General features: G+C 42.7%; 1 protein-coding gene across 4 annotated transcripts in view; it reads right to left on the bottom strand.

Annotated features, from left to right (window-relative positions):
* Positions 1-23256, bottom strand: part of ITGB2 (integrin subunit beta 2) — a 205851-nt gene that overhangs the window by 143263 nt on the left and 39332 nt on the right. For all 4 annotated transcript variants that reach the window (XM_073633476.1, XM_073633477.1, XM_073633474.1 and 1 more), the window contains one exon: positions 10151-10211. In XM_073633476.1, the coding sequence (XP_073489577.1) occupies positions 10151-10208 (58 nt within the window). In that variant the 5' untranslated portion in view covers positions 10209-10211. The remainder of the gene's footprint in view (positions 1-10150; positions 10212-23256) is intronic.

Below are 23256 nucleotides of genomic sequence, written 5' to 3' on the forward strand. Positions count from 1 at the left end.
CGGAGGCCAAGGGAATGTAGTTTATTGAGAAGGAGCGGGTGGTCAAGGGTATCAAAGGCCGCAGAGAGGTCAAGTAGTAGGAGTATGGAGTACTGGCTGTTGGTTTTAGCAGTTAGTAAATCATTAGTGAGTTTTAGTAAGGCAGTTTCTGTGGAGTGCTGCGAGCGAAAGCCAGACTGTAAGGGGTCAAGAAGGTTATTTTCATTGAGGTAGGAGCTAAGACGGTTGTAGACTAAGTGTTCTAGAAGTTTAGAGGTGAATGGGAGCAATGAGATGGATTTTAAGTTGTTCAGGTCGGTAGGGTCCAGTGAGGGCTTTTTAAGAATGGGAGTGATCTGCGCATGTTTTAGAGGGGAGAGGAAGATGCCACTAGAGAGGGAGAGATTGAAGATGTGGGTGAGGGAGCATAGGATAGAAGAAGAGGGTGACTGTAGTAGTTGTGAGGGAACAGGATCCAAGGGACAATTGGTTAAGTGGGCATCCGAGAAAATTTTTGTAACCTCTTCCGTAGTAGCCAATTCAAAAGAGGAGAGTGTTGAATGCGCTGCTAGGCAAGGTATGTTGAATGACGTACGCACAGTGGAGATGTCCTCACGAATTGCATCGATCTTGTCTTTGAAGTGATTGGCAATCTCTTGGGCAGTGAGTGAGTTAGTGGGTAGAGGGGGTGGTGGACGAAGCAGAGAGTTAAAGGTTGAGAAGAGCCTACGGGGACTGGATGCAAGGAATTAATAAGAGAGACAAAGTAGGCTTGTTTGGCAGCATGGAGGCATGAATTGTATTTTAGAAAGGCAGATTTATATAGGGTGAAGTCTTGCAGGCATTTGGTTTTACGCCACAGTTGTCTTCATCTTTATATACTGTTTAGAAAGTGCACATCGTGTTAGGAGATTTTCTCTTCCTGGTTAGCACTGCAGTGAAGCCTGGGCATACAGCCAAGACAGCTGATTGGAGGAAAGGCACCCCCCCCCTCTCCTCATAGGTAGAAACTTTCAGCTCTGTATTTTAAATCGTTCAGGGGTTTGCTAATCTATTTATAGCATCCTCCCCAACACAAAACTCCAGCTGGTTTTATCACATGTGACGAAAACCTTGTCAGGAGTTATCAGGCTGATAACAAGAGGAACAGAGCAGGAGACAGCTATGGGATATGCTTTTAAGAGAGATAACAAAACACTGTAGATATATGTGCCCAGCTCAAATTTCATGAATCGGGTTTACATCCACTTTAACCACTTCAGCCCTGGAAGATTTGGCTGCTCAATGACCAGGCGATTTTTTTCGATACGGCACTGCATCGCTTTAACTGACAATTGCGTGGTCGTGCGACACTGTACCCAAACAAAATTGACGTCCTTTTTTTCCCACAATTAGAGCTTTCTTTTGGTGGTATTTGATCACCTCTGCAGTTTTTATTTTTTGCGCTATAAACAAAAGAAGAGCGACAATTTTGAAAAAATAATAAGCAATAAGCGTATATTGATTGGTTTGCACAAAAGTTATAGCGTATACAAAATAGGTGATAGATTTATGGCATTTTTATCATTATTTTTTTCACTAGTAATGGCGGTGATCTGCGGTTTTTATCAGGACTGCGATATTGCGGCGGACAAATTGGACACTTTTGACACATGTTTGGGACCATTGACAATTATACAGCGATCAGTGCGATAAAAATGCACTGATTACTATATAAATGTCACTGGTGGGGAAGGGGTTAACACTAGGTGGCGATCAAGGGGTTAACTGTGTTCCCTACGGTTTTTGTACTTCATATGAACACACGATCTGTCTCCTCTCCCCTGAGAGAACTGGGATTTGTGTGTTTACACACACAGATCCCGGTTCTCGCTCTGTCACGAGCGATCACGGGTGCCCGGCGGTCATCGCGCCTGCCGGGCACTTGCATCGGCTCCAGGTGCGCTCCACTTACAGCGTCTTAAAGGGCCAACGTACAGCTACGACAGCTCGCCCAGGGGAGCCATTCTGCTGTAGCCGGAATCTGTTAAGCTCGTTTCTTGAATAATCAGGCTAGGGGGGGGTTTTATGTTTTATTTGAGAACTTGGATAGGGAAGGGAATGTGGTGGGCTATTACAGATTCAACTAATTACAGGGAGGACAGCTTTGTCAACTTGACTGTGGAAATCTATTTACAGCAACATGAGCTCTTGAGCTATTCCTCTATGAGACAGGCAGACTATTGCTCTTCAGGACACTAGCCGTATCCCCTTTCTGCTGTACCCAGTAGCTGAATTTCCTAGCACAGAGTGGTGGCCCACAAAAGAACAGGCCCCTAGATCTTTGGTCTGTACTCACAGCAGTCGCAAACAGATCCTTTCAGGCATAGCTCCTTTCAGTCAGCTCCTCGAAACACTTGTGTCAACTCTCCAGCCTCCAGGTCTTCAGCTTTCAGCCACATGGCAGCAGGTGCTGAGGAGGGCAAGGCCTCAATGGGCTCTCATCTCCAGGCAAATACCACTTCCTTTGTCTCCTCAATAAATATAAATACCCCTTCCCAACATGCATAGGGCGCTATGCCTACAATTGGCTGGGATGGCACCCATATTCATGCCACTGATCTGTATGAGTCTCTCCTGTCCACCCAGCAATTTCCAAACCTGCCTTGATACAGATGAGTCAATGCAAATCCAGTAACACTTGTTAAACACACAGGACTCCCTGGATGAACCAATTCAGTCTCCCTGTTAGGCAGGAAAAGTACTATATTTTACCTTTGTTTCCTGTTACGCAGGAGAGAACACTATGCTAACGTTATACAGTAAAACCTTGGTTTGAGAGTAACTTGGTTTGAGAGAATTTTGCAAGACAAGCAAAATTTTTTCATAAATTTTGACTTGATATACAAGCGATGTATTGATATAAGAGTAGCGTCATGTCACAACTGAGTATAAAAGAGAAGAGAGGCGCCTCTAAGTGTGGCAATATGGTTACATTTAATGAAGGTACAACAACATTTAGCAACTCACATGGTTGATGATTTAAACAGGCACATCTAAGTATGCAGGCATACGGGGTAAAGTTGTCCACATAGACCATCCTCCTCACTGCCACTGACCTCATCCCTTCCACTCTGCGCTCCACGAGTGGTTCAAGCCACGCTTTCAGATCGCTCTACTACAAAGCAGTCTTCCCGGTCATGATTGCAGACTGACTGCCGGCAGTGTGGAGGATGGTCTTTACCTTTACCCCGGATGCCTGCATACTTAGATGTGCCTGTTTTAATCATCAACCGTGTGACTTGCTAAATGTTATACCTTCATTAAATGTAACCATATTGCTACACTTAGAGGCTCCTCTCTTCTCTTTTATACTCTAGCTCCTGATGGATTTTGCTTCTAATCCCCTTGTGGATTATATTGCTATGATCTTTTTATATGGACTATAAACTGAAAGATCTATGAATAAATTATTGTGGAACAAATCATCTGAGTTTCCATTATTTCTTATGGGGTAATTCTCTTTGATATAACTGCTTTGGATTACAAGCATGTTTCTGGAACAAATTATGCTCGTAATCCAAAGTTTTACTGTACATCTTAGGAGGATGCTGCACTGGTAATACAGTTAATGGTATAAAAAAAAATTAGTGAAGGGACATTAACTTTCATGGGTATGTAAAATTGCAAGCTAAATTATGTAAGGAACAACAGTGACATTAGCATAGTAAAAGCGTTTGTTAACCCCCCCCCCAAAAAAAGGATCCTGTTCCTTTAAAGCATGTTATATAACACAGTGCTTGTCCTGTGTCATTTGGCCTCCTGTAACACCTAAAAAACTTGGCTGATCCTGCCAGTTTCTCCCCACCCCTCTGTAAATTGACCATGGTGTATCATGGCTGCCAGACACCGTGGTCAGTTTACATGCCTCTGTCATCAGCAGCCTGCTCTCCTCTCTGTTTTTGTGTCCTCCTCCCCCCTCCCGTCTCTGTCTGTGTGAGTCGCCCCTCCCCCCTCCTGCTGCTCTCATACCACTAACCTGTATACACCATCAGTACTGCCTCCTATTGCAGTGTCCCCCTCTGTAAATGATTCATAAATATAAATGCTGTAAATACCTATTTTAAGAGCCAAGATTGTGATCACATGACCAGCCAGCTCTCTCCTCCTTTTTTTCTCCCCTCCAAACTGACATCAGCAGAGGAATCTCAGCCCCGCCCGCTGTATCTTTTAGAGGAGGATAGGAGAAAGCTGGCTAGTCATGTGATCGCAATTTCGGCAGTGAAATTAGGTATTTTCAGCATTTATTTTTATAAATCACACACAGAGGGGGATACTACAATAGGAGGCAGTGCTAATGGTGTATACAGGTTAGAGTGGTATAACAACCACTTTAACACACTTATACAGAAAATTTGCATATCTGAGCAAGGCCAAAATAAATGCAAAAAAATCACATCTGATAGAAGATGATATATCCAGGGCCGGTGTCCTGACAAAATGTCCAACCGCGTCATAGGTGGCTGTATTGGCCATGCACGAGCGTGTGCACAAGAAGGGTTTTCTTCTGCACATCAGATTGGCACATAAAAGGCATCAAATACACCAATTTCGTATCACAGACTAAAAGAATGCCATCAAATACTCCAACTGATATCATAGCAATGCGCCTGCGCGGGAACACTGACATCACCTGTCAGATCTTCAGTTCACCTCTTTCACACATAAAACGAAGGAGATACATGGAGAGTGAAGAAAAAATATGGGGTTTTATTATACAAGATGCAAAACAATTAACATGATGAAGTGACAAGATAATGTATGGAACAATGTGTGGATATGTATGTGAGTGTGAACATAGTTTTGCAAATACAGTATTCCGTACATTATCTTACCACTTCATCATGTTAATTGCTTTAGGCGCACTGCTGCAATATCAGTTGGAGTATTTGATGGCATTCTTTTAGTCTGCGATACAAAGGCCACACAGGCGTGCTGTGGCGGTGAGAGCAGTTGGTGTATTTGAAGCCTTTTACGTGACAATCTAACGTGCAGAAGAAACCCCTTCTTGTGCATGGGCAATACAGCCACCTATAATGCGGTTTGGCTTTTTGATAGGTTGGAGATTTTGGCAGAACACCGGCCCTATCATGGGTCCCAGTGGGTCGATTGGACTCGGCGACATTTTCAGAGGGGCAGCAAACTGACGTTCAAGACAGTGGCAGAACACCCGCTCGCTCCACTGCTTTTTTTACTGTGGGGGGACTGCCGCTTATCCCACTCTGAGGGGCCCGGTGCCACTGCTGTTAGAGGGAATGACAGAAGTTGGCAGAGCCCTTACTGCCATACCCACACAGTGGACACAGTCTGAATTCCCCTGCCACCGCTGCCTCTTCATCATGTTAATTGCTTCATCATGTTAATTGCTTTAGGCGCACTGCTGCAATATCAGTTGGAGTATTTGATGGCATTCTTTTAGTCTGCGATACAAAGGCCACACAGGCGTGCTGTGGCGGTGAGAGCAGTTGGTGTATTTGAAGCCTTTTACGTGACAATCTAACGTGCAGAAGAAACCCCTTCTTGTGCACGTGCAAGGGCAATACAGCCACCTATAATGCGGTTTGGCTTTTTGATAGGTTGGAGATTTTGGCAGAACACCGGCCCTACCATGGGTCCCAGTGGGTCGATTGGACTCGGGCGACATTTTCAGAGGGGCAGCAAACTGACGTCCAAGACAGTGGCAGAACACCCGCTCGCTCCACTGCTTTTTTTACTGTGGGGGGACTGCCGCTTATCCCACTCTGAGGGGCCCGGTGCCACTGATGTTAGAGGGAATGACAGAAGTTGGCAGAGCCCTTGCTGCCATACCCACACAGTGGACACAGTCTGAATTCCCCTGCCACCGCTGCCTCTGTCTGAGCCCCCCTACCACCGCTGCCTCTGTCTGAGCCCCCCACCACCGCTGCCTCTGTCCAACGACCCCCCCAAACACCGCTGCCTCTGTCTGCCCCTCCCACCACCGCTGCCACTGTCTGACCCCCCACCACCACTGCTGTCTCTGTCTGAACCCCCACCACTGCTGTCTCTGTTTGAACACCCTGCTGCCTCTGTCTGAGCCCCCCCACCACCACTGCCTCTGACTGAACCCCACCACCACCACCGCCGCCGCCTCTGTCTGAGCCCCCCCCATCACTGCCGCCTCTGTCTAAGCCCCCCACCACCACCACTGCCTCTGACTGAACCCCCACCACCACCACAGCCGCCGCCTCTGTCTGACCGCCCCCCCCACCACCGCCTCGGACTTAACCTCCCCACCACCATCACCACTCTTGCATGTAAATATGACTTCCTGATAAATTTAATTTTAGTTTTAATTGTCATGATATTAAAAAATGGATGTGGGGGCCTTTTGGTGGGCGTGGCTTTTTTTTTTTCTTTTTTTGAGGGGCGGTGGGGCAGCAATTCATTTTTGGACCCAGGCAGCAGAATGTCTTGGGCCAGTCCTGGATATATCTGATATAAGACACATATGGCACAGAGAGACATGCCTTTCCTGATTTAAAGGATACATTAATCTTTTTGTGCCCTATTTTAAAATGGACTACTGTATATTGCAGTATAACATCACTGACTTGCACTTGAATTTTTGTGCAGTTTCTGAATATATTTTGAAGCCAGTCTGTGGCACCGGGGTTTGCTCCTGTTGCTAGTGAATGATAATGCACTGCTTTTTCTAGTACATGAGGGGACTCCTTATTAGAAATTAAAAATGAAAGCCTATGATGCATAGACAGAGCACAATCTTTAATATAATGTAATGTAAAAAAATATTTCAGGTCTGTCCTTCAAAGTTACAGAAAAAAAATCTCAAGCCACAAGCTTTCTAGGTGACATAATATATAGTAACTGCTATGAACAAGTCCCACACAAAAGCCAACCTTGATTATTTCAAGACTAAAATGCTCAATCCTCCAGACTAATAGAAAGTACTACTATATGCTCCATTCTTTAGGGGAGCAGTCATCCACTGATGATCTACCAGTGAAGATCTTCAATAGAAAGATAGCATGGCTGCATATTACTTGAACTAAAGGAAATGTTTGGACTATTCTCTACAGCTTTTACACGTGATTCTTTTCAATCATATACTGAATATCCACAAGTGAAATAACAAGGTAAAACAAAGGTAAGTTATGCTTTACTGTTGCTCCTCTTATCCCAGTGAACTAGGGACAGGCCTTCAACAGCTATATGATGAATACAGCGAAGTCTTGGTTTACAACGAAATAAATAGGCACCAAATAAATCGGAGCTCCACCCAAAAGCGGAAGTTTTGCTTTAAGCCCCCCTCCCCCCTCCTCTTCCCCAAATGGCTTTTTTTTGCGAGGGGGGGAGCAAGAATCTGGATTTGACAGGTACTCGCTTCCACTTGCACTCCGAAAGTTCTCCCTTCCCGCAGTCATCTGGGATCACAGGTCCAAAAAGACTGCAGGACCATTAATAATGCACTGCTTGTACAGTGGGCACCTGGCTGTGAAGCTGCAAGCTGTTGCAGCTGGGTGCCCACAGTTGAGATGATGGAAGATGGAAAAAAGGGACGGCTCGGGTGAGCACATTGCTGGATCCTGGGACAGGTGAATATCTGTTTATTAAAGATCTCCTCTTTAAGCCACATTTTTTCCTGTCAGTCTAAATTAACATTATGTAGCACCCAAAGAGTTTAGGCAGGGTTGCTCCTCACAAATTTACTTGCCAGGAGTAGTTATCCTGGTTGATTGTTAAAGATCTGTTGATTTCTCCCCAAGTTTGGCCTTGTTGTACTTGTCTCTTCTACCACTACGTGGCCAGGTACTTGGTACTAGATATGAGAAGGTCAACTCAAGGTCAGGTTATGGGTATGTGGTCTATCTCAGCCAATGGGTAGGGGTTTTCTTAAATCCCTTGGCCTGCTGGGAGAGCCTATATATTCTGGTAGAGTCAGGTGATCTAGGTTCTGTGCCACCTGGACGGCTGTCTGGGTGGACGTGTGTCTTGTTGCCCTGGGCTGTTAAGCTGGAGATTGGGTCTATCCCAGGGGACATCTGGCTGCTACGCTGTCTGAGGGCCCATCCAGAAGCAAGAGAGCAGCGCAGGGTTGGGATTGCGGCTCGCAGTCCAAACAAAAGTGACATTTCTGCCGGCCGGAGAACCTGTCAGTGGTCGAGGGTAGAAGGGAAGCTGTTGCCACTAAGGGACCAACCACTTTATTACCAGGGACAACAGTGAGTAACTGAAGCAAGTACAAGAGCAGTATTCTCACCGTACGGGCACAGTGGAGAATCGGGAAACTTCAGGCGGTGATCAAGTCAGGGACCCAGCCAGTGGAGGTGACGCTTGCAGAGCAGCCTTGTGTGCCAAGCCAGGGACCGAGCAGGCCAGTGGGGTGAAGCTTGAGCAGTATCGGAAGGTCCAAGCTAGGGACCCAGGAAAGAGGTGGGGGTGACACTTGAGGAAGATACCACCGTGAAGATTGGAGGAGCTCAAGTGATTCAGTGGCAGTGAATCAGTGGGTCTAGTGAGAGACCAGAGCTCAGTGGGCTGAAAAACTACAAGGAGAAGTTGTAGTGAAGGTGAAAGATTTGTTACGCTTTGTGTTAGGAACTGTTAAAGACTGTTACCATAGGAGACAGCATTCCTACATGTGAAGATGTGGCTTCTTGCTGGAGGCCTTTCCCTGCACGGCTGTTCTCCTATTGAAGTCTCGGAGTCTGCTAATTAAACTTGCAACTACTTAAGGGTGTTCTGGCCCTAACCCTCTTTCCCCCATAAGAGTTTGTAAGAGGAATAAACATCTCTTTTGCATTCAAGAAGTGTCTGGCGCCCAATAACTTCCACCTTGCACCCACTAAGCCTCATAACCCACTACATACAGAAGGATGTCAGCTATCTCTGGCTCTGGATGTTCTCATTAGACTGAAGGGAACAAATTAAGTGGTTGTAAGCCTCTGGAATGAAAGCTGAACACAGCATATCCTTCCAAAGTGTGTACGTGCCTTCAACCAAAGAACCTAGTATAGTCTGCTGTCTCATTCTGCTGTTTGCATAAGCCACTTCTGACAGTCTATGTCAACACCAGGAAATCTTAGGAGATGTCCCTGCACCTCCTCCAGTACACAACAGGTTATTGACAGCCTCAGCTATGCATGCTTCCCTATGAGACTGTGTAGAAGGGAGTGTGTCTATTCCCCCCACTTAGGTCTTAGATTATACTCTGCTCCCTGCCCTATGCTGTCTAATGCGTGAAAATAGATCTAAACCCCCTACTTTCTGGAGCGAAGAAATACTGTGTAAATTCTGTACTTTAAGGGCTGTAGAGGAGACAGTGTTGCAGATAAACTGGTACAACTTTTATAGAATGATCTGTTTCATCTCTGTGTATCACCTGAGGCCAAACACAGCCACTTCACTTTACAGCCACTTCAGATGTACCATGCCCAGAACCACTTTGAAGAGGTGTTCTTGGCCCAGGTTCACTTGTGGTCCAATACTGTTCTCTTCAGTGTGAGTGCAGACTGTGTCTGAGCACAGAACTCTCCATAAATCACTAAGCACAGAAGCAGGGATCGCCATGGTCTAGTTGGCAGAGGTGATGATGTACAGTAAGTGTGCTTGGGAACACTTGCTTATAGCCCAGAGTGAGTGCAGAAAAGCGGAGGTGGGAAAGGGGGACAATAAAACTCGGGCACATTTCTGTTTAACTATGCCCAGTGTGAGTGCACCCAAAAATGTTACCATGCAGATATAGTGGTCTTCTATTAGGGCTGGTTCACACCATGCTCCCACGTGAATCACACAAGAACATGCTTTACATTCCTGTGCAATTCACATACAGTTCTGTGCAGTGCGATTTCAGTCTATTCATTTTGAATGGGCTAAAATCTCACCGCACTGCATGCACTATTTTTTAAAATGGAGTGCAGCCAAATAATTTGTGACCTGCATTTGGGGTGTCATTTACTTTGTATTGACACCCACTGCAGATCAAAATTGAGAGTTGCGTTTTGCATGCGGTGTGAGTCACACAGGAAAGCACAGCACGTTCCTGAGCGATTCATGTGTGGGCATGGTGTGAACTGGCCCTAAAGTGTAACGTTCAGCTGATAAAATGTGAAAGACACACAAAATAAATAAAAAGAAAGCAATATTTACTCACCAACACCAGAAAGGATAAGTTGGAAGTGCAACAACAGAAAAATCAAGGGCAAAGACATTTCCTAAAAAAATAAATACATGTATTATGCAAATGATTGACATGCATTGACACTGAAAAGAAAACAGGTGTTAGAGAACTGCCTGAGGCAGAACTGGTGTGTAGGTACAGAGATACAGTGCCTTGAAAAAGTATTCATACCCCTTGAAATTTTCCTCATTTTGTCATGTTGCAACCAAAAACGTAAATGTATTTTACTGGGGTCTTATGTGATAGACCAACACAAAATGGCACATAATAGTGGAAGGAAGATAATAAATATTTTTCAACATTTTTTACAGATAAATATCTGAAAAGTGTGGCGTGCATTTGTATTCAGTCCCTCTGAGTCAATACTTTGTAGAACCACCTTTCGCTGCAATTAACAGCTGCAAGTCTTTTAGGGGATGTCTCTACCAGCTTTGCACATCTAGAGAGTTACATTTTTGCCCATTCTTCTTTGCAAAATAGCTCAAGCTCTGTCAGATTGGATGGAGAGCGTCTGTGAACAGCAATTTTAAAGTTTTGCCACAGATTCTCAATTGGATTTAGGTATGGGCTTTGACTGGCCCACTCTAACACATGAATATGCTTTGATCTAAACCATTCCATTGTAGCTCTGACTGTATGGTTGTTAGGGTCATTGTCCTGCTGGAAGGTGAACCTCCGCTCCAGTCTCAAGTCTTTTGCAGACTCCAATGCTGCATACACACGAGCGGACTTTCCGGCAGATTTGGTCCAGTAGACCAGACTCCGTCGGACGATTCGATCGTGTGTGGGCTCCAGTGGACTTTTTTTTCCCCAAGAGTCCGACGGACCTAGAAATAAAACATGTTTCAAATCTTTCCGACGGACTCGAGTCCGATCGAAAAATCCGCTCGTCTGTATGCTAGTCCGACGGACTAAACCCGACGCTAGGGCAGCTATTGGCTACTGGCTATCAACTTCCTTATTTTAGTCTGGTCGTACGTCATCACGTACGAATCCATCGGACTTTGGTATGATCATGTGTAGGCAAGTCCGTTCATTTGGAAAGTCCGTTGGAATTCCGTCGAAAGTCCGTCTGATAGTCCGTCGGACCAGTCCGGTCGAAAAGTCCGCTCGTGTGTACACGGCATTACAGGTTTTCTTCTAAGGTTGCCCTGTATTTGGCTCCATCCTTCTTCCTTATCAACTCTGACCAGCTTCCCTGTCCCTGTTAAAGAAAAGCATCCCCACAACATGATTCTGCCACCACTATGTTTTACAGTGGGGATGGTGTGTTCAGGGTGATGTGCAGTGCTAGTATTCCACCACACATAGCGTTTTGCTTTTGGACCAAAAAGTTCAATTTTGGTCTCATCTGTCCAGAGCACCTTCTTTCACATGTTTGCTGTGTCCCCCACATGGCTTTTCGCAAACTGCAAATGGGACATCTTATGGCTTTCTTTCAACAATGGCTTTCTTCTTGCCACTCTTCCATAAAGGCCAAATTTGTGGAGTGTACGATTAATAGTTGTCCTCTAGGCAGATTCTCTCACCTGAGCTGTGGATCTCTGCAGCTTCTCCAGAGTTACCATGGGTCTCTTGGCTACTTCTCTGATTAATGCTCTCCTTGCCCGGCCTGTGAGTTTAGGTGGATGGCCATGTCTTGGTAAGTTTGCAGTTGTGCCATACTATTTCCAATTTTGGATGATTGATTGAACAGTACTCTGTGAGATATTTAAAGCTTGGGATATTTTTTATAACCTAACCCTGCTTTAAACTTCTACACAATTTTATCCCTGACCGGTCTGGTGTGTTCCTTGGCCTTTATGATGCTGTTTGTTCACTAAGGTTCTCTAACAAACCTCTGAGGGCTTCACAGAACAGCTGTATTTATACTGAGATTAAATTACACACAGGTGGACTCTAGTTACTAATTAGGTGACTTCTGAAGGCAATTGGTTCCACAAGATTTTAATTAGGGGTATGAGAGTAATGGGGGGCTAAATACAAATGCACGCCACACTTTTTACATATTTATTTGTAACAAATGTTGAAAACCACTTATCATTTTCCATCCACTTCTCAATTATGTGTTGGTCTATCACATAAAATCCCAATAAAATACGTTTTTGGTTGTAATATGACAAAATGTGGAAAATTTCAAGGGGTATGAATATTTTTTCAAGGTACTACAGCTGTGCCTAGAAAGGCTATAGTTTTCCCAAAACTGTAACAATTATCAAATCAGAATAGATTAGGAAATCCAACTAGCATCACAGTTCCCCCGTATGTCCACTAGGTTGTGCAGTTGTACAACTGTAATGTATATTGCATTTTTAACGAAGGCAAAGCAAAATAAAAACTAGTGGCATAGTTAGAAGTATTTAGTCATTTTCAACTGGATTTGTTCTATTTTTTTTTTTCTTTTCTGTGTGAGTCTAATTACTTAAAGTGGATGTAAACCCGATTTTTTTTTTTTTTTTTCTATCATACTGTAGAGTATAAGATTTCCTATCATTTGAGCCCAGTCTTGCCACACAGAGGTAATCCATCTCTGAGCAATCCTCTTTTATTGTTCAGTGAGATAAATCTTGACAAACTGAGAAAAACTTTGTCAAATACTCCCCCTTGCTGTGAGTGACAGGTGATTTAGATATCTCGTGCACCAGCCTAAGACACATGCAGTATTTTTTTTATTCCCTCTCACTCCTTTCTTCTGCAGCTCTGCAAGGTTTGGCTGTTCCACACCTCAGCATGATTTGGCATGCTGAAGTCATGTGTTTACTTTCCTGTCTTTTAACTGGATGTTAGAGATCATAGCAGAAGTTCAGTGTTAGAAATACACAGGAGAAAATGCATATTGACAAGGGGAGTGTAGAGGTGGACGGGGAGTCTACTGACATCACAACTCCACCCACCGAGCTCCAGACAACAGACCCACCCACAGAATATGCAGTTTTTTGGCTCTCATAACAGACAGAGGGGAGACATTTGACAGGTAAAGATACATGCAGGAGGCATGTATATCCTTATAGATAACCCCTATGGCAGTAGTTTAGAAGGGATGACATTGGGTTTACATTCACTTTAATGTCAGAAACCATGAATCAGACCGAGACAGGAGTACAGTTAAAGCACACTTGTTTAATAATGAAAGTAAATAGAACAAACGTAGTCAAAACATAGCCAAAGTTTGGTAACCGGAACGGATAGTCAGACAAGCCAGAAAGTCAGGAAGCCAGGGAACAGCGTAGTGGAACAGCAAGCAGGATCTGCAGCCAGAAGGAATGTCAGCCAAGCAAGTCTTTAACAGGAAAGCAGAAGATAGTCTCTGTGATGTTAACCAAGGTGAAGGCAGAGATTATTTGGGCTGGACGGCTTAGGTAGGCAGGACTGACGAGCAGGATATCATCAACAGGTGAGTCACTGTGGAGAGATAGGAGCTCGCAATTAGCTGACAGTTGAGCGGCCAGCTCAGAGAAGAAAGGGCTGAGCCCAGCCCTGACACTTTATCATATAAATGAGAACCTTCCCAGATAGAAACTGGTGGTGTTGTCAGCAGCTAACAATTAGCAAGACATCTGACATCTAATTAAAGTATAAACTGTGATTTTAAAGCTATTAAAGTAGAGCAGTAGCATAAAAAAAAAGGCTATAACTAAAAAGCAATGCTTCTGCAAAAGGCAAGTATCTTTGGTAACCTAGGCTGAAATAAAGTCATCAGTCTGCTGAGCATGACGAACGGCAACATTGTAACTTTGTAGCGAATAAGAAGGTGATAGGCTGCAGCAGAGCATTGTTCTGTGTCCCACATTTGTGAACACAGCCAAGAACTGTGTGGGAAACAGGATTTACAGATTGTGCTACCTCTGTGCCATCATCTTAGTACAGATAGTACTGTATATGCTGTCCATGCATGATGCCTAAACAAAGATCAGTGGCCGCCACCCCCATGCTTTATCCAGTCCACGGCCGCCACCCCCTAAGAACTAATCTGTCTAAATCAGCATTAACTATTGTAATCCATATACTGCTAGCACTAGTAAATAGATAGGAAGGTATATTATGGTTACTTGTTTTAAAGTATAACTAAAGGCAAAACTTTATTTTTTTAGTTTTGGATAAAGTGGAGAGGGATCAGAACCATGTCAGGTTGTTATTGCTGTCTGTGCAGAAGATTCAGCCTCTCTATTTGTCCTGTTTGCCATTATCATAGAAAGTGAAAGTAAAAGTAAATACCAAATTTTGGGTTGTTGCCAGAAAAGTATTAGAGGGGAAATGTTCCAATGGGGACATTAGTTCTGGTGACCTGGGGGTCCCCAAGGAATTCCCTTAATTTGCAGGGATTTCCTCTGACTTCCTGTTTAGCTATGGGACAGGAAATGAAAGGGAAATCTTCACAATGGGATGAAAATAAATCTGACAGGGGTTAATACCCTCCCTTGCTCTATCCAAAATGAAAAAAAAACAAAACAAAAACATTGCCTATAGTTCTACTTTAACCTTTTTTTTTTAATAGATTTCTTCAGATGCTTCCTGGTTTGTGGCCTAGGCCAAAATGATGTCATACATCCCGGGAGTCTTCATGGGCATTTTTTACTGTCATCTGGAGGAGATGAGGAGGGGATTTCTCAGCTAAACACACCCTCCTGTTTGCATGGCTGGGCTAAGGGTAGCTGGATTCTAGGAAGTAAAGACTACACAAATCAACTGCCCTTACTAGAATTGCTATGGGGTGTTTTTCAAAGTAGTGTCTTAACAAAATAAAGCATAGAGACATAATACAGTTAAGTTCCACTTTAATACTTGTAATTGTAATGATAGTATTTAATATATGAATTCCTTTTTAATTCACAGATGTTTTTAGTTATATTTGTCTTCACATTTACATGCAGGCCAAGCTGTTTGTCAAAAGTTACAGTTAGAGGGGTTAGGGAAACCTATAATAGTGCTGAGGTTGCTTTCAGCATTCGGTTTTGTTTTTTTTGTTTTTTTTTCGGTTTTGTAACTACTTAAACTTTAAGTGTTAGTTTTTTCATTTTCCAAAAAATTGTGTCCATTGACTAAAAATTACAACTTCAAAAAACTCCCCATTCCGCTTACTAAATACCTGGACTGCCTACTTTCCAAAAAAGGGTCTTTTGGGGGGTATTTGTACTGTCCTGGCATTTTAGGGCCTCAATAAATGAGATAGGCCGTAGGTACATTAGGATTGATCAATTTTTAAATATATATCATAGTTTGTAGACTTTATAACTATTCACATAGACTAAATAATATACATGGATTTGAGTTATTTTTACTACATTGTGGCCTAAGTTTATGAAGAAAGATTTTTTGTTTGAGACATTTTATCACAGAAACATTTTTTTTTTTAGATTTTCAGTATTTTTTTAATTTATATTGCAAAAAATAAAAAAGCCAGTGGTGATTTAATACCAACAAAAGAAAGCTATATTTGTGTGAAAATATTATAAATAATGTATTTGCGTACAGTGTTGCATGACTGAGCAATTGCCAGTTAAATTAGCACAGTGACATCCCAGGTACTAGGTACTCAGGCTGCAAACAACTCCTCCTTTTTATATCCCTTGCAGCATGGAAATCCATCCCCTAAAGTGTCTCTAACCTGAACCCCCTACTATTTCTTTGTTTATAGCTAAACTTTCTTATGTTTTTAACGTGGACTGAGTGGAGGCCTCCTTAAGCAAAGAATCACGGGTCAAATTTTTTTTGGACATTTGGAAATCCTTTATTCAAACCCTACCTGTTGGTACATAACAGTCTATAATGAAGTGTTTCCAATATACCCAGTAAAATCAAACTAGTTTGCTAATTAATTGATTTTGTATTCTTCACTTGATTGGAAATATCAGTTAAAACCTGCTAGTTAAGGCCTCCCCCATCTCCACCTATTAATTTTTAACCGACCGTTGTCCGTCCTGGTGCTCTCTGTGACTCCTTTCTAGACCCCGTTCTACTAGTTTTCTTTTAAACCATTTTTTCAATGTTGTGGCACCTGACATTGTTAAATGTGTTCTCACCTAAAAAACAAGTAGCACAGTGCTGAATAGCAAAAAATACCCTGGTCATGAGGGGGGAAAAACCTTCCGGAGGTCAAGTGGTTAAAGTTATCTGTTGAATACCTCTAAAATCAAAACAAAACAAGTGTACCTCATAAGGGTGATTTAACATAGTTTGCTTTACCTGTTAAATATATATAAATAGCGTATTATCCCATTTATTTGTAAAAAAAAAGTATGTATCTACTTACAAAAGATAAAACAGACAAAGCTCATCAAGGTAAGTAGGAGTTGTTCTGTCAACTCGGCATGCTCCCAGGGCTTGGGACATCGCCTAGATCCAACTGGCTTACGTGTTTCGAGCATTTGGCTCCGAGGAAGAGGGTATTACCCTTGAAATGTATAAGCCACTTGGATGTATTGGATGTCCTCCCAAGCCCTAAGAGCATGCAGAGCGGACAGAACAACTCCATCAACTTGATGAGCTTTGTCTCGTTTATCTATTGTAAGTAGATACATGCTTTCTTTTACAAATAAATGGTTATTGGGATAATGCGCTAGGCTGGTGCACCCTCTCTTTCTTGTGAATTTTAAACTACCCCCCTCCCTTTATTCAATGAAATTACATTTACTAAAAATCTAAAAAAAATCAATAAAAACTACAGAAAAGAAATACAGAGAGTACAAATTGTGGTGGCCCATACCATTGGCAGCCAGTGTAGAAGTGATTGCTATGTTGGTATAAAATTTCCAATTTTCTTTGCTCAAAGAACCCCTGGCAACCTCAGAAGGGACCCTGGTTGAGAAAATGTGTGCTACTTGTGAAATTATTGATATTATTTCCATTTTAGAAGCCAAGCAAGGCCAAATTGAGGAAATTCAAAGGATGTGTGAGTACAATTCGTTCATTACGATAATATATGGAAATAATGATGTACCACCCTCTACTAGAAGGTAGGTGCTAGAATGGGATTTTTCTGGGTCGAGAGATCAGTGCAGGCAAATTTAGACAGGCCTGTGCTGTAAGTCAGGCCTGTGTGTTTTGATTTGAGAATGGGAGTGTTTAGTGTAGTGGTGGGTGTGACCACCTGTGCTCTGACTCAGAAGCACCTCCCCTGCTTTCAGGCACATTGTTCTGGAAGAGAGGTTGGACCTGAGGTTTGAGTGGCAGGCAGCTCATGTGAGGATCTCTGACCAATTACCTTTTGGTATTGGCAGGGCTCCCATATAAGCTGAGGTTACATGCTGCCAGGTGGGAGTTCTGAGGTGCAGGAAGAAAGAATGGAGATTTAGGAGTCTGCCGCAGGGCGGCCCTACGTGGGGGGCGCGCCGAGGGCGGAGGAGGGATGGAGGAGCTGCTAGGAAGTAATCCTGGATAAAGATCTTCATCATGAAGTTGGTGTCAAGCTGCTGTGACTGGGGAACACAGGACTTGTACACAGGAGAAGATCGGTGAAGGAGAAGCAACAGTAAAGTGGAGGAGAGTAGATCAACATTCTGTGACCAGGGGGAACACAGAACTTGCCCTTTGGAGAAGGTCAGTGTGAGAAGAGCAAAAGGAGAAGTTGTTGAGAGTAGTGCAGAATGCTGTGGCCGGGGAACACAGCGTTTGCAGTTATGGACTGGCTGGGAACAGTAGTCCGCCTATTACCATGTGTCAGGCCGTCGGGGGAGGTACAGACTATCTCTGGCCTGGTAGAGCACATTGGTAATAACTTCCAAAAGACTGTGTGGCTACCAAACTCATTGAGCCATCGGGGAGAGGCTTTGCATGTCTCTGGCTTGTTGATTTGCTGAAGCAACACCTTTATGGTCTGCAAGCTGGGTTTATTCAGAGTGATCCCTTCTTGTTTCAGTGGGAGTGAAGCAACAGTAATCTAACAGTTTTGCAGTGGAAGATTTGTACAAGGAGAGAGGAATTCAGAGGAGTGATGTTCTGCAGGAGTGAGTGCAGAGGAAGAGGAGGTGCAATAGTCTGCAGAGGAAATAGACTGTGAATGTTGGAAGTGCATCATTTCAAGGCCAAGGCCATTAATCAATGTCTTATCAATGCGATGGTAATACATTAAGTGCTATGGGCATCCCATATCTTCCTTTACCCGACCCAAGTTGTATCCCGCAATAAACGCAACAAAACTATGCAAATGACTGCTCATTGTCTCAAATGATATATGGGGGTCTGGCAGCAGGGTGATTTGGCGGATGGTTTGTCAGGAGTGCTCGTCACCATGGCTACAATGATATTGTATTTTTTCCAAAATAGTTTTTACTTGATTTGTACACTTCAAGATTTCTACTTCAAAATAAAAATAGCTGGATCGCCTAAATATCTTGGCATATGCTTTATCTTGGCTTAGTGCAGATTACTGTAAAAAAAGATTCTTCTTCAATTTACTGCATTGTTTTCTGCTCTTGTAGGGAAACACCATAGTTTGTATGATGAAAATCTGATCTGATATGATTACGCACCAGAACCCTTTTCCTCTATCTTATCTGATTTTCATGTATGTTATCTCTCTTCTCTGTGTTCTGTTGTATTGATCAAACCATAGAGTGAACAGCATTGTGTCCACAATAGCACGGACCCACGTTTAAAAAACAGTAAACTACCTTGCCTATTTAACAGGAGCCATCAGATTCAGCAGGGGAAAGACCTCACCAAAATGCAAGCACTATTTAGATAGATTTGGTAATGGCTCGACTAATCACAGATGGCCTTTTAGCCATATTTTACTGTACTTCATTTTGCCTGAGGTTTGCATATAAATTAACAAAAATTGGTCCCCCCTAAAACTAGTATTTTAGTTATAGGTGGAGGCTGATTCAGACTGTGGCTCCTTATGCAGTATGTATAGAGTGGTCCAAAAGTATTGCCATAATTCCCAACTATCTGCCTTGTCTACCTGGATGTTTTCGGCGTTCTTTCCCCTGTCCACTGTTCCAGCACCTTGTATTGCATTTTGTATATTATATTTAAAAACAACAACAAAAGCGAGAATGTCATTTAAATGGACATTGAAAAAATGTATAAAACTGTAGCGCTAAAAAATGACCAGTACTCATACCCCAATAAGCTCATATGGGAAAAGGAAGTGATTAGATATATGTGTGTAAAAACCACAATTGCATTTATACTATATATTTAAAGGTAAAAGAGTGCATAAAAAAGAGTCCATGCAAAAAAGTTCCAAACAGGGACTAGATTATCCGTGAGTGGCCAGGACTGTATATACACAATAAGAGAAGGAAAGTCTTCAGTCAAAAAGTGCACGTCTCATCTCCAGATAACTTCCAGCGTTCGCTGACGGCCTTTGAGAAACTCTGTGTCAAGACAGGTCCTCTCCCACATACCCTCTCTCAGAAGTACTCCCTGCTGATAGCACCGCCTGATGACTACAGTATGTTCCCCCTTCATTTAGAAATGGGAAATGATCCTAAATAGAACTTTTTCTTCAGCCCAACATAAGTGAATTTCTAGCGTTGCGTTAAAATCGTCCATCTGTATGAGGATTTAAGAAAACAACTTTAAAATCCTCACTAGGTGGTATCATACTGTACTCCGCAAATACTACCCCACTGTGTCAGAATGCTTTTGGAGATGTCAGGAGGGGAGGGGGATTTTATTGCAAATCTTCTGGTCCTACCCAAAATTGGAACACTTCTCACAAAAATGTATTGATTACAAACTCCCGGAAGATCCTGCGATTTATCTTTTACATGTCTCAGACATTCTAGAGAAAACACACAAAAAATAGATTCTACACCACCTCCTTTACGCTTCTAAATTGAGCACTGCGCTGCTTTGGAGGGTCTCCCACCTTCCTTCCATTTCACAATGGCTTACAAAAGTCGAGGAGCTGAACAATGTGGAAAACATGGTACCATCCATTCAAAATAAACATGAGGCGTACTCTAGTACTTGGATCCATTGCAACATGTTCCTCTTCTCCGATGAGGGTAAGGACCTTTTTAGCTCCTGCGCCCAGTGAGGTAACGAGCCTCTCCGCTCCTCTTCTAGTTTACTTTTTCACCTTCCCTTCCACTCCCTTCCCATGTCCCTACCTAGCCCCCCCCCCCCCCCCCCACACACACACAAACTTTTCTAGCCCCTCTCTCTCCCCCTAGTCCATTTCCTCTTCTTACTGTTCCCCTGTTCTTACTTGGTACGGAGGGACAAAACTTTTTGTATCCTCAGCATTCATACCGTTCAGTATGATCTAGAGTGGCAATGGTTTGTCAATATGCCTATGTTGCAGGATGTCTTTTAGATTACCCATATTGTAGTTGGATCTACTTGATTGGTTCACTCTACACTTTTTGATTTATACATTGTATGCAGTATCTTTCTTTTTTTTTTTTACAAAGTGTGGGATGTTACTGCATTACTATGTAAACTTGGCTTTCTACTGCATGTTCCATATTTCTTTATGATGCTGGATACTGGAAATAAAGAATTTGCCATCAGCGCACATGACACCATCCACAGCATCACAGGAAATGGATCTTAAGGGACGATCCAACTTGCACAGGTAATGATAGAACAAAAAATTAGTGCAGGATGAAAAATAACCTTTTTTTTTTCAATTAAAATATTGTTCTTTTACTGACCACTGTCCTGTGCTCTTTCTTTGTTCTTCTATTTAAATGGACATGGCTGATGAAAAGCAATTTGGGCTCCAATACCTAATATCTCTAGTGGTATAAGAAATTGTCAGGTGGTGTAACTCCAGCATCTAAAAAAAACAGTTGTTCTAGTTAGAATGACACCCTTTCCTTTGCATTCACAAACTACTTTAGGTTGGGCTTTTATCAGTTATTTTTTCACTCTTGTAAACTAGAAATGAGTACTGAATTCACACATATGTCATGCCTAAGAATAATTCACGGAAATTATGTTCTCTGAAAAGACAACTTTTTTTGTCAATTTCCTTTCTTGTGGGAGGGTTAGTGTACTACTAGGGACCAACTAAGGCATTCGTGTTATTTATTTTACTGAACACCACTGTAAGTAAAGCACCAGAAAAGAGGCTGGGGTAGCTGCGGCATAGGGGTAACACTAGCAGTAGCTTTTGGACATGAAAAATGATGAAAAATAATGCAAAACCAATGTTATTCTTATTCTTTAAGTGAATCAGCATTAATTAACCAAAGTAGAAGAGCTAGAAGGTTGTTCAACATCTGCAAGAAAAAAGTATATATGCAGTACAAGGCAGGGGTGGTGGTATACAGTCTAATTTGTGAAAGGTTGATAAAAAAAATTACATTTGCTGGACTAATCTATTCTAACTCTAAATTTCTTTGTATGTTTGGGAGTGTCAGTGCTACTATATAGATTGATAGCTCTTAAAGACAGGATTATTTCAGGGCAGGCTAGCAAGCACCTGGATGGCAAAGGGAGAGTTCAGGACAATGGTTCAGTTTGAAGACCGTGTAATCAGTGGAGTAATGACACAGTCCTGTGAACAGAGAGCATCCATGATATGCACTAACCATCCATGTCTTAAGTTCAGTGCCCAAGTCTCAATTTATGAATTTGTCTGGGAAACAATTTTCATTGTGTTCATTAAATTGTATATGGCTATTGCTGCTGCTACTGGCACTGCTGCTTTTACACTGTTGGAAGGAAGAAAGTGTGGTGGATCAATCATGCAGTGCAAAGCAGAGAGGGGCCTCATCCTCAGAAACCAGAAAAAACACATCTCTAAAGCCGCATACACACCGGACTGGTCCGACGGACATTCCGACGGACTTTCAGCGGACTTTTGACGGACTTCCGACTGACTTTTTAACGAATGGACTTGCCTACACACGATCACACCAAAGTCCGACAGATTAGTACGTGATGACGTACACCGGACTAAAATAAGGAAGTTGATAGCCAGTAGCCAATGGCTGCCCTAGCATCGGTTTTTGTCCGTCGGACTAGCATACAGACGAGCAGATTTCTGGGTCCGGCGGAGTTACGACGTAAAGATTTTAAGCATGTTCCAAATCTAAAGTCCGTCAGATTTTCGACAGGAAAAGTTCGCTGAAGGTCCAATGAAGCGCACACACGATCGGATTGTCCGTCGGACTCGGTCCGTCAGACCAGTCCGGCCTAAAAGTCCGACCGTGTGTACGCTGCATCAGTCATCTGGCAGACCTGAATTTATGCAAAGATAACAGCTATCTCCAAAACATCCCAATCCACGGAGAACCTTAAACCTGACATATGGATTTGCTTAAATATATTTTTAAGTGATAAATTATTATTGTTTAAGGGGAACTTAGAAAATATAATGAGATCCTCATAAAAATATAATTTTTGTTTAAAGATTGAAAAAAAGTAAAAGTAAACATATGTTGGGCCTGTTTTTGAATGGCTTGGGTAATGCTACTCTTTTCATGTATGCCTCAGGTCTCATGTCTTTGGAAGGACTCTTCCAGTAAATGTTGGTGGAAACAAATTAATTGAGCAGGTTATAAAACTTTCCTTGATCACTGTTTATCCTCCTGGGAGAGGCTGTGCCTCCAGTATCTGCCGTTGTCTATCATCTTTTTTTCTCTCTTTATTCACATGAATAGGAGCATTTGGCTCTGCAGGACATTTCTACCAATGGACCCCTTGCTTGATCTTGGTGCATGATAGCAGTTGATTCATACATGAATGTTTTACCACAGGTTTAGGTCTGTCAGCCTAATACTCATTAAAGTAACCCTTCAATGGACACTCAGTTACATGACCAGCTACCAGCTAAGTGCTCTGTTAAGACAGAAGGGTTGCCAAGCAAACCTCAACAATGTCTCACTCCATTGATACACATTTAGTTTTATGCGTTTCAAACCACAAGAACTCTGTGAATAGAACCTTTGCACCATTAAAAGAAAGGAGGGTACATGGATTATAATTGAGCACCCAAAGGGATCAGAACAGCACATCATCTTTTTATACATATTATATTAAATATTTTTTATAAACCTGCATCTTTTAGGTTGTATTTTTTTCCCTGAATAACAAAAGTGGCATACTTACCTGCTCTGTGCAAAGATTTTGCACAGAACAGCCCTGATCTTGTTCTTTTTAGGCCCCCCGCCAGTGGC

The sequence above is a fragment of the Aquarana catesbeiana genome, linkage group LG06 (genome assembly GCF_042186555.1).
Source record: "Aquarana catesbeiana isolate 2022-GZ linkage group LG06, ASM4218655v1, whole genome shotgun sequence".
NCBI lineage: Eukaryota > Metazoa > Chordata > Amphibia > Anura > Ranidae > Aquarana > Aquarana catesbeiana.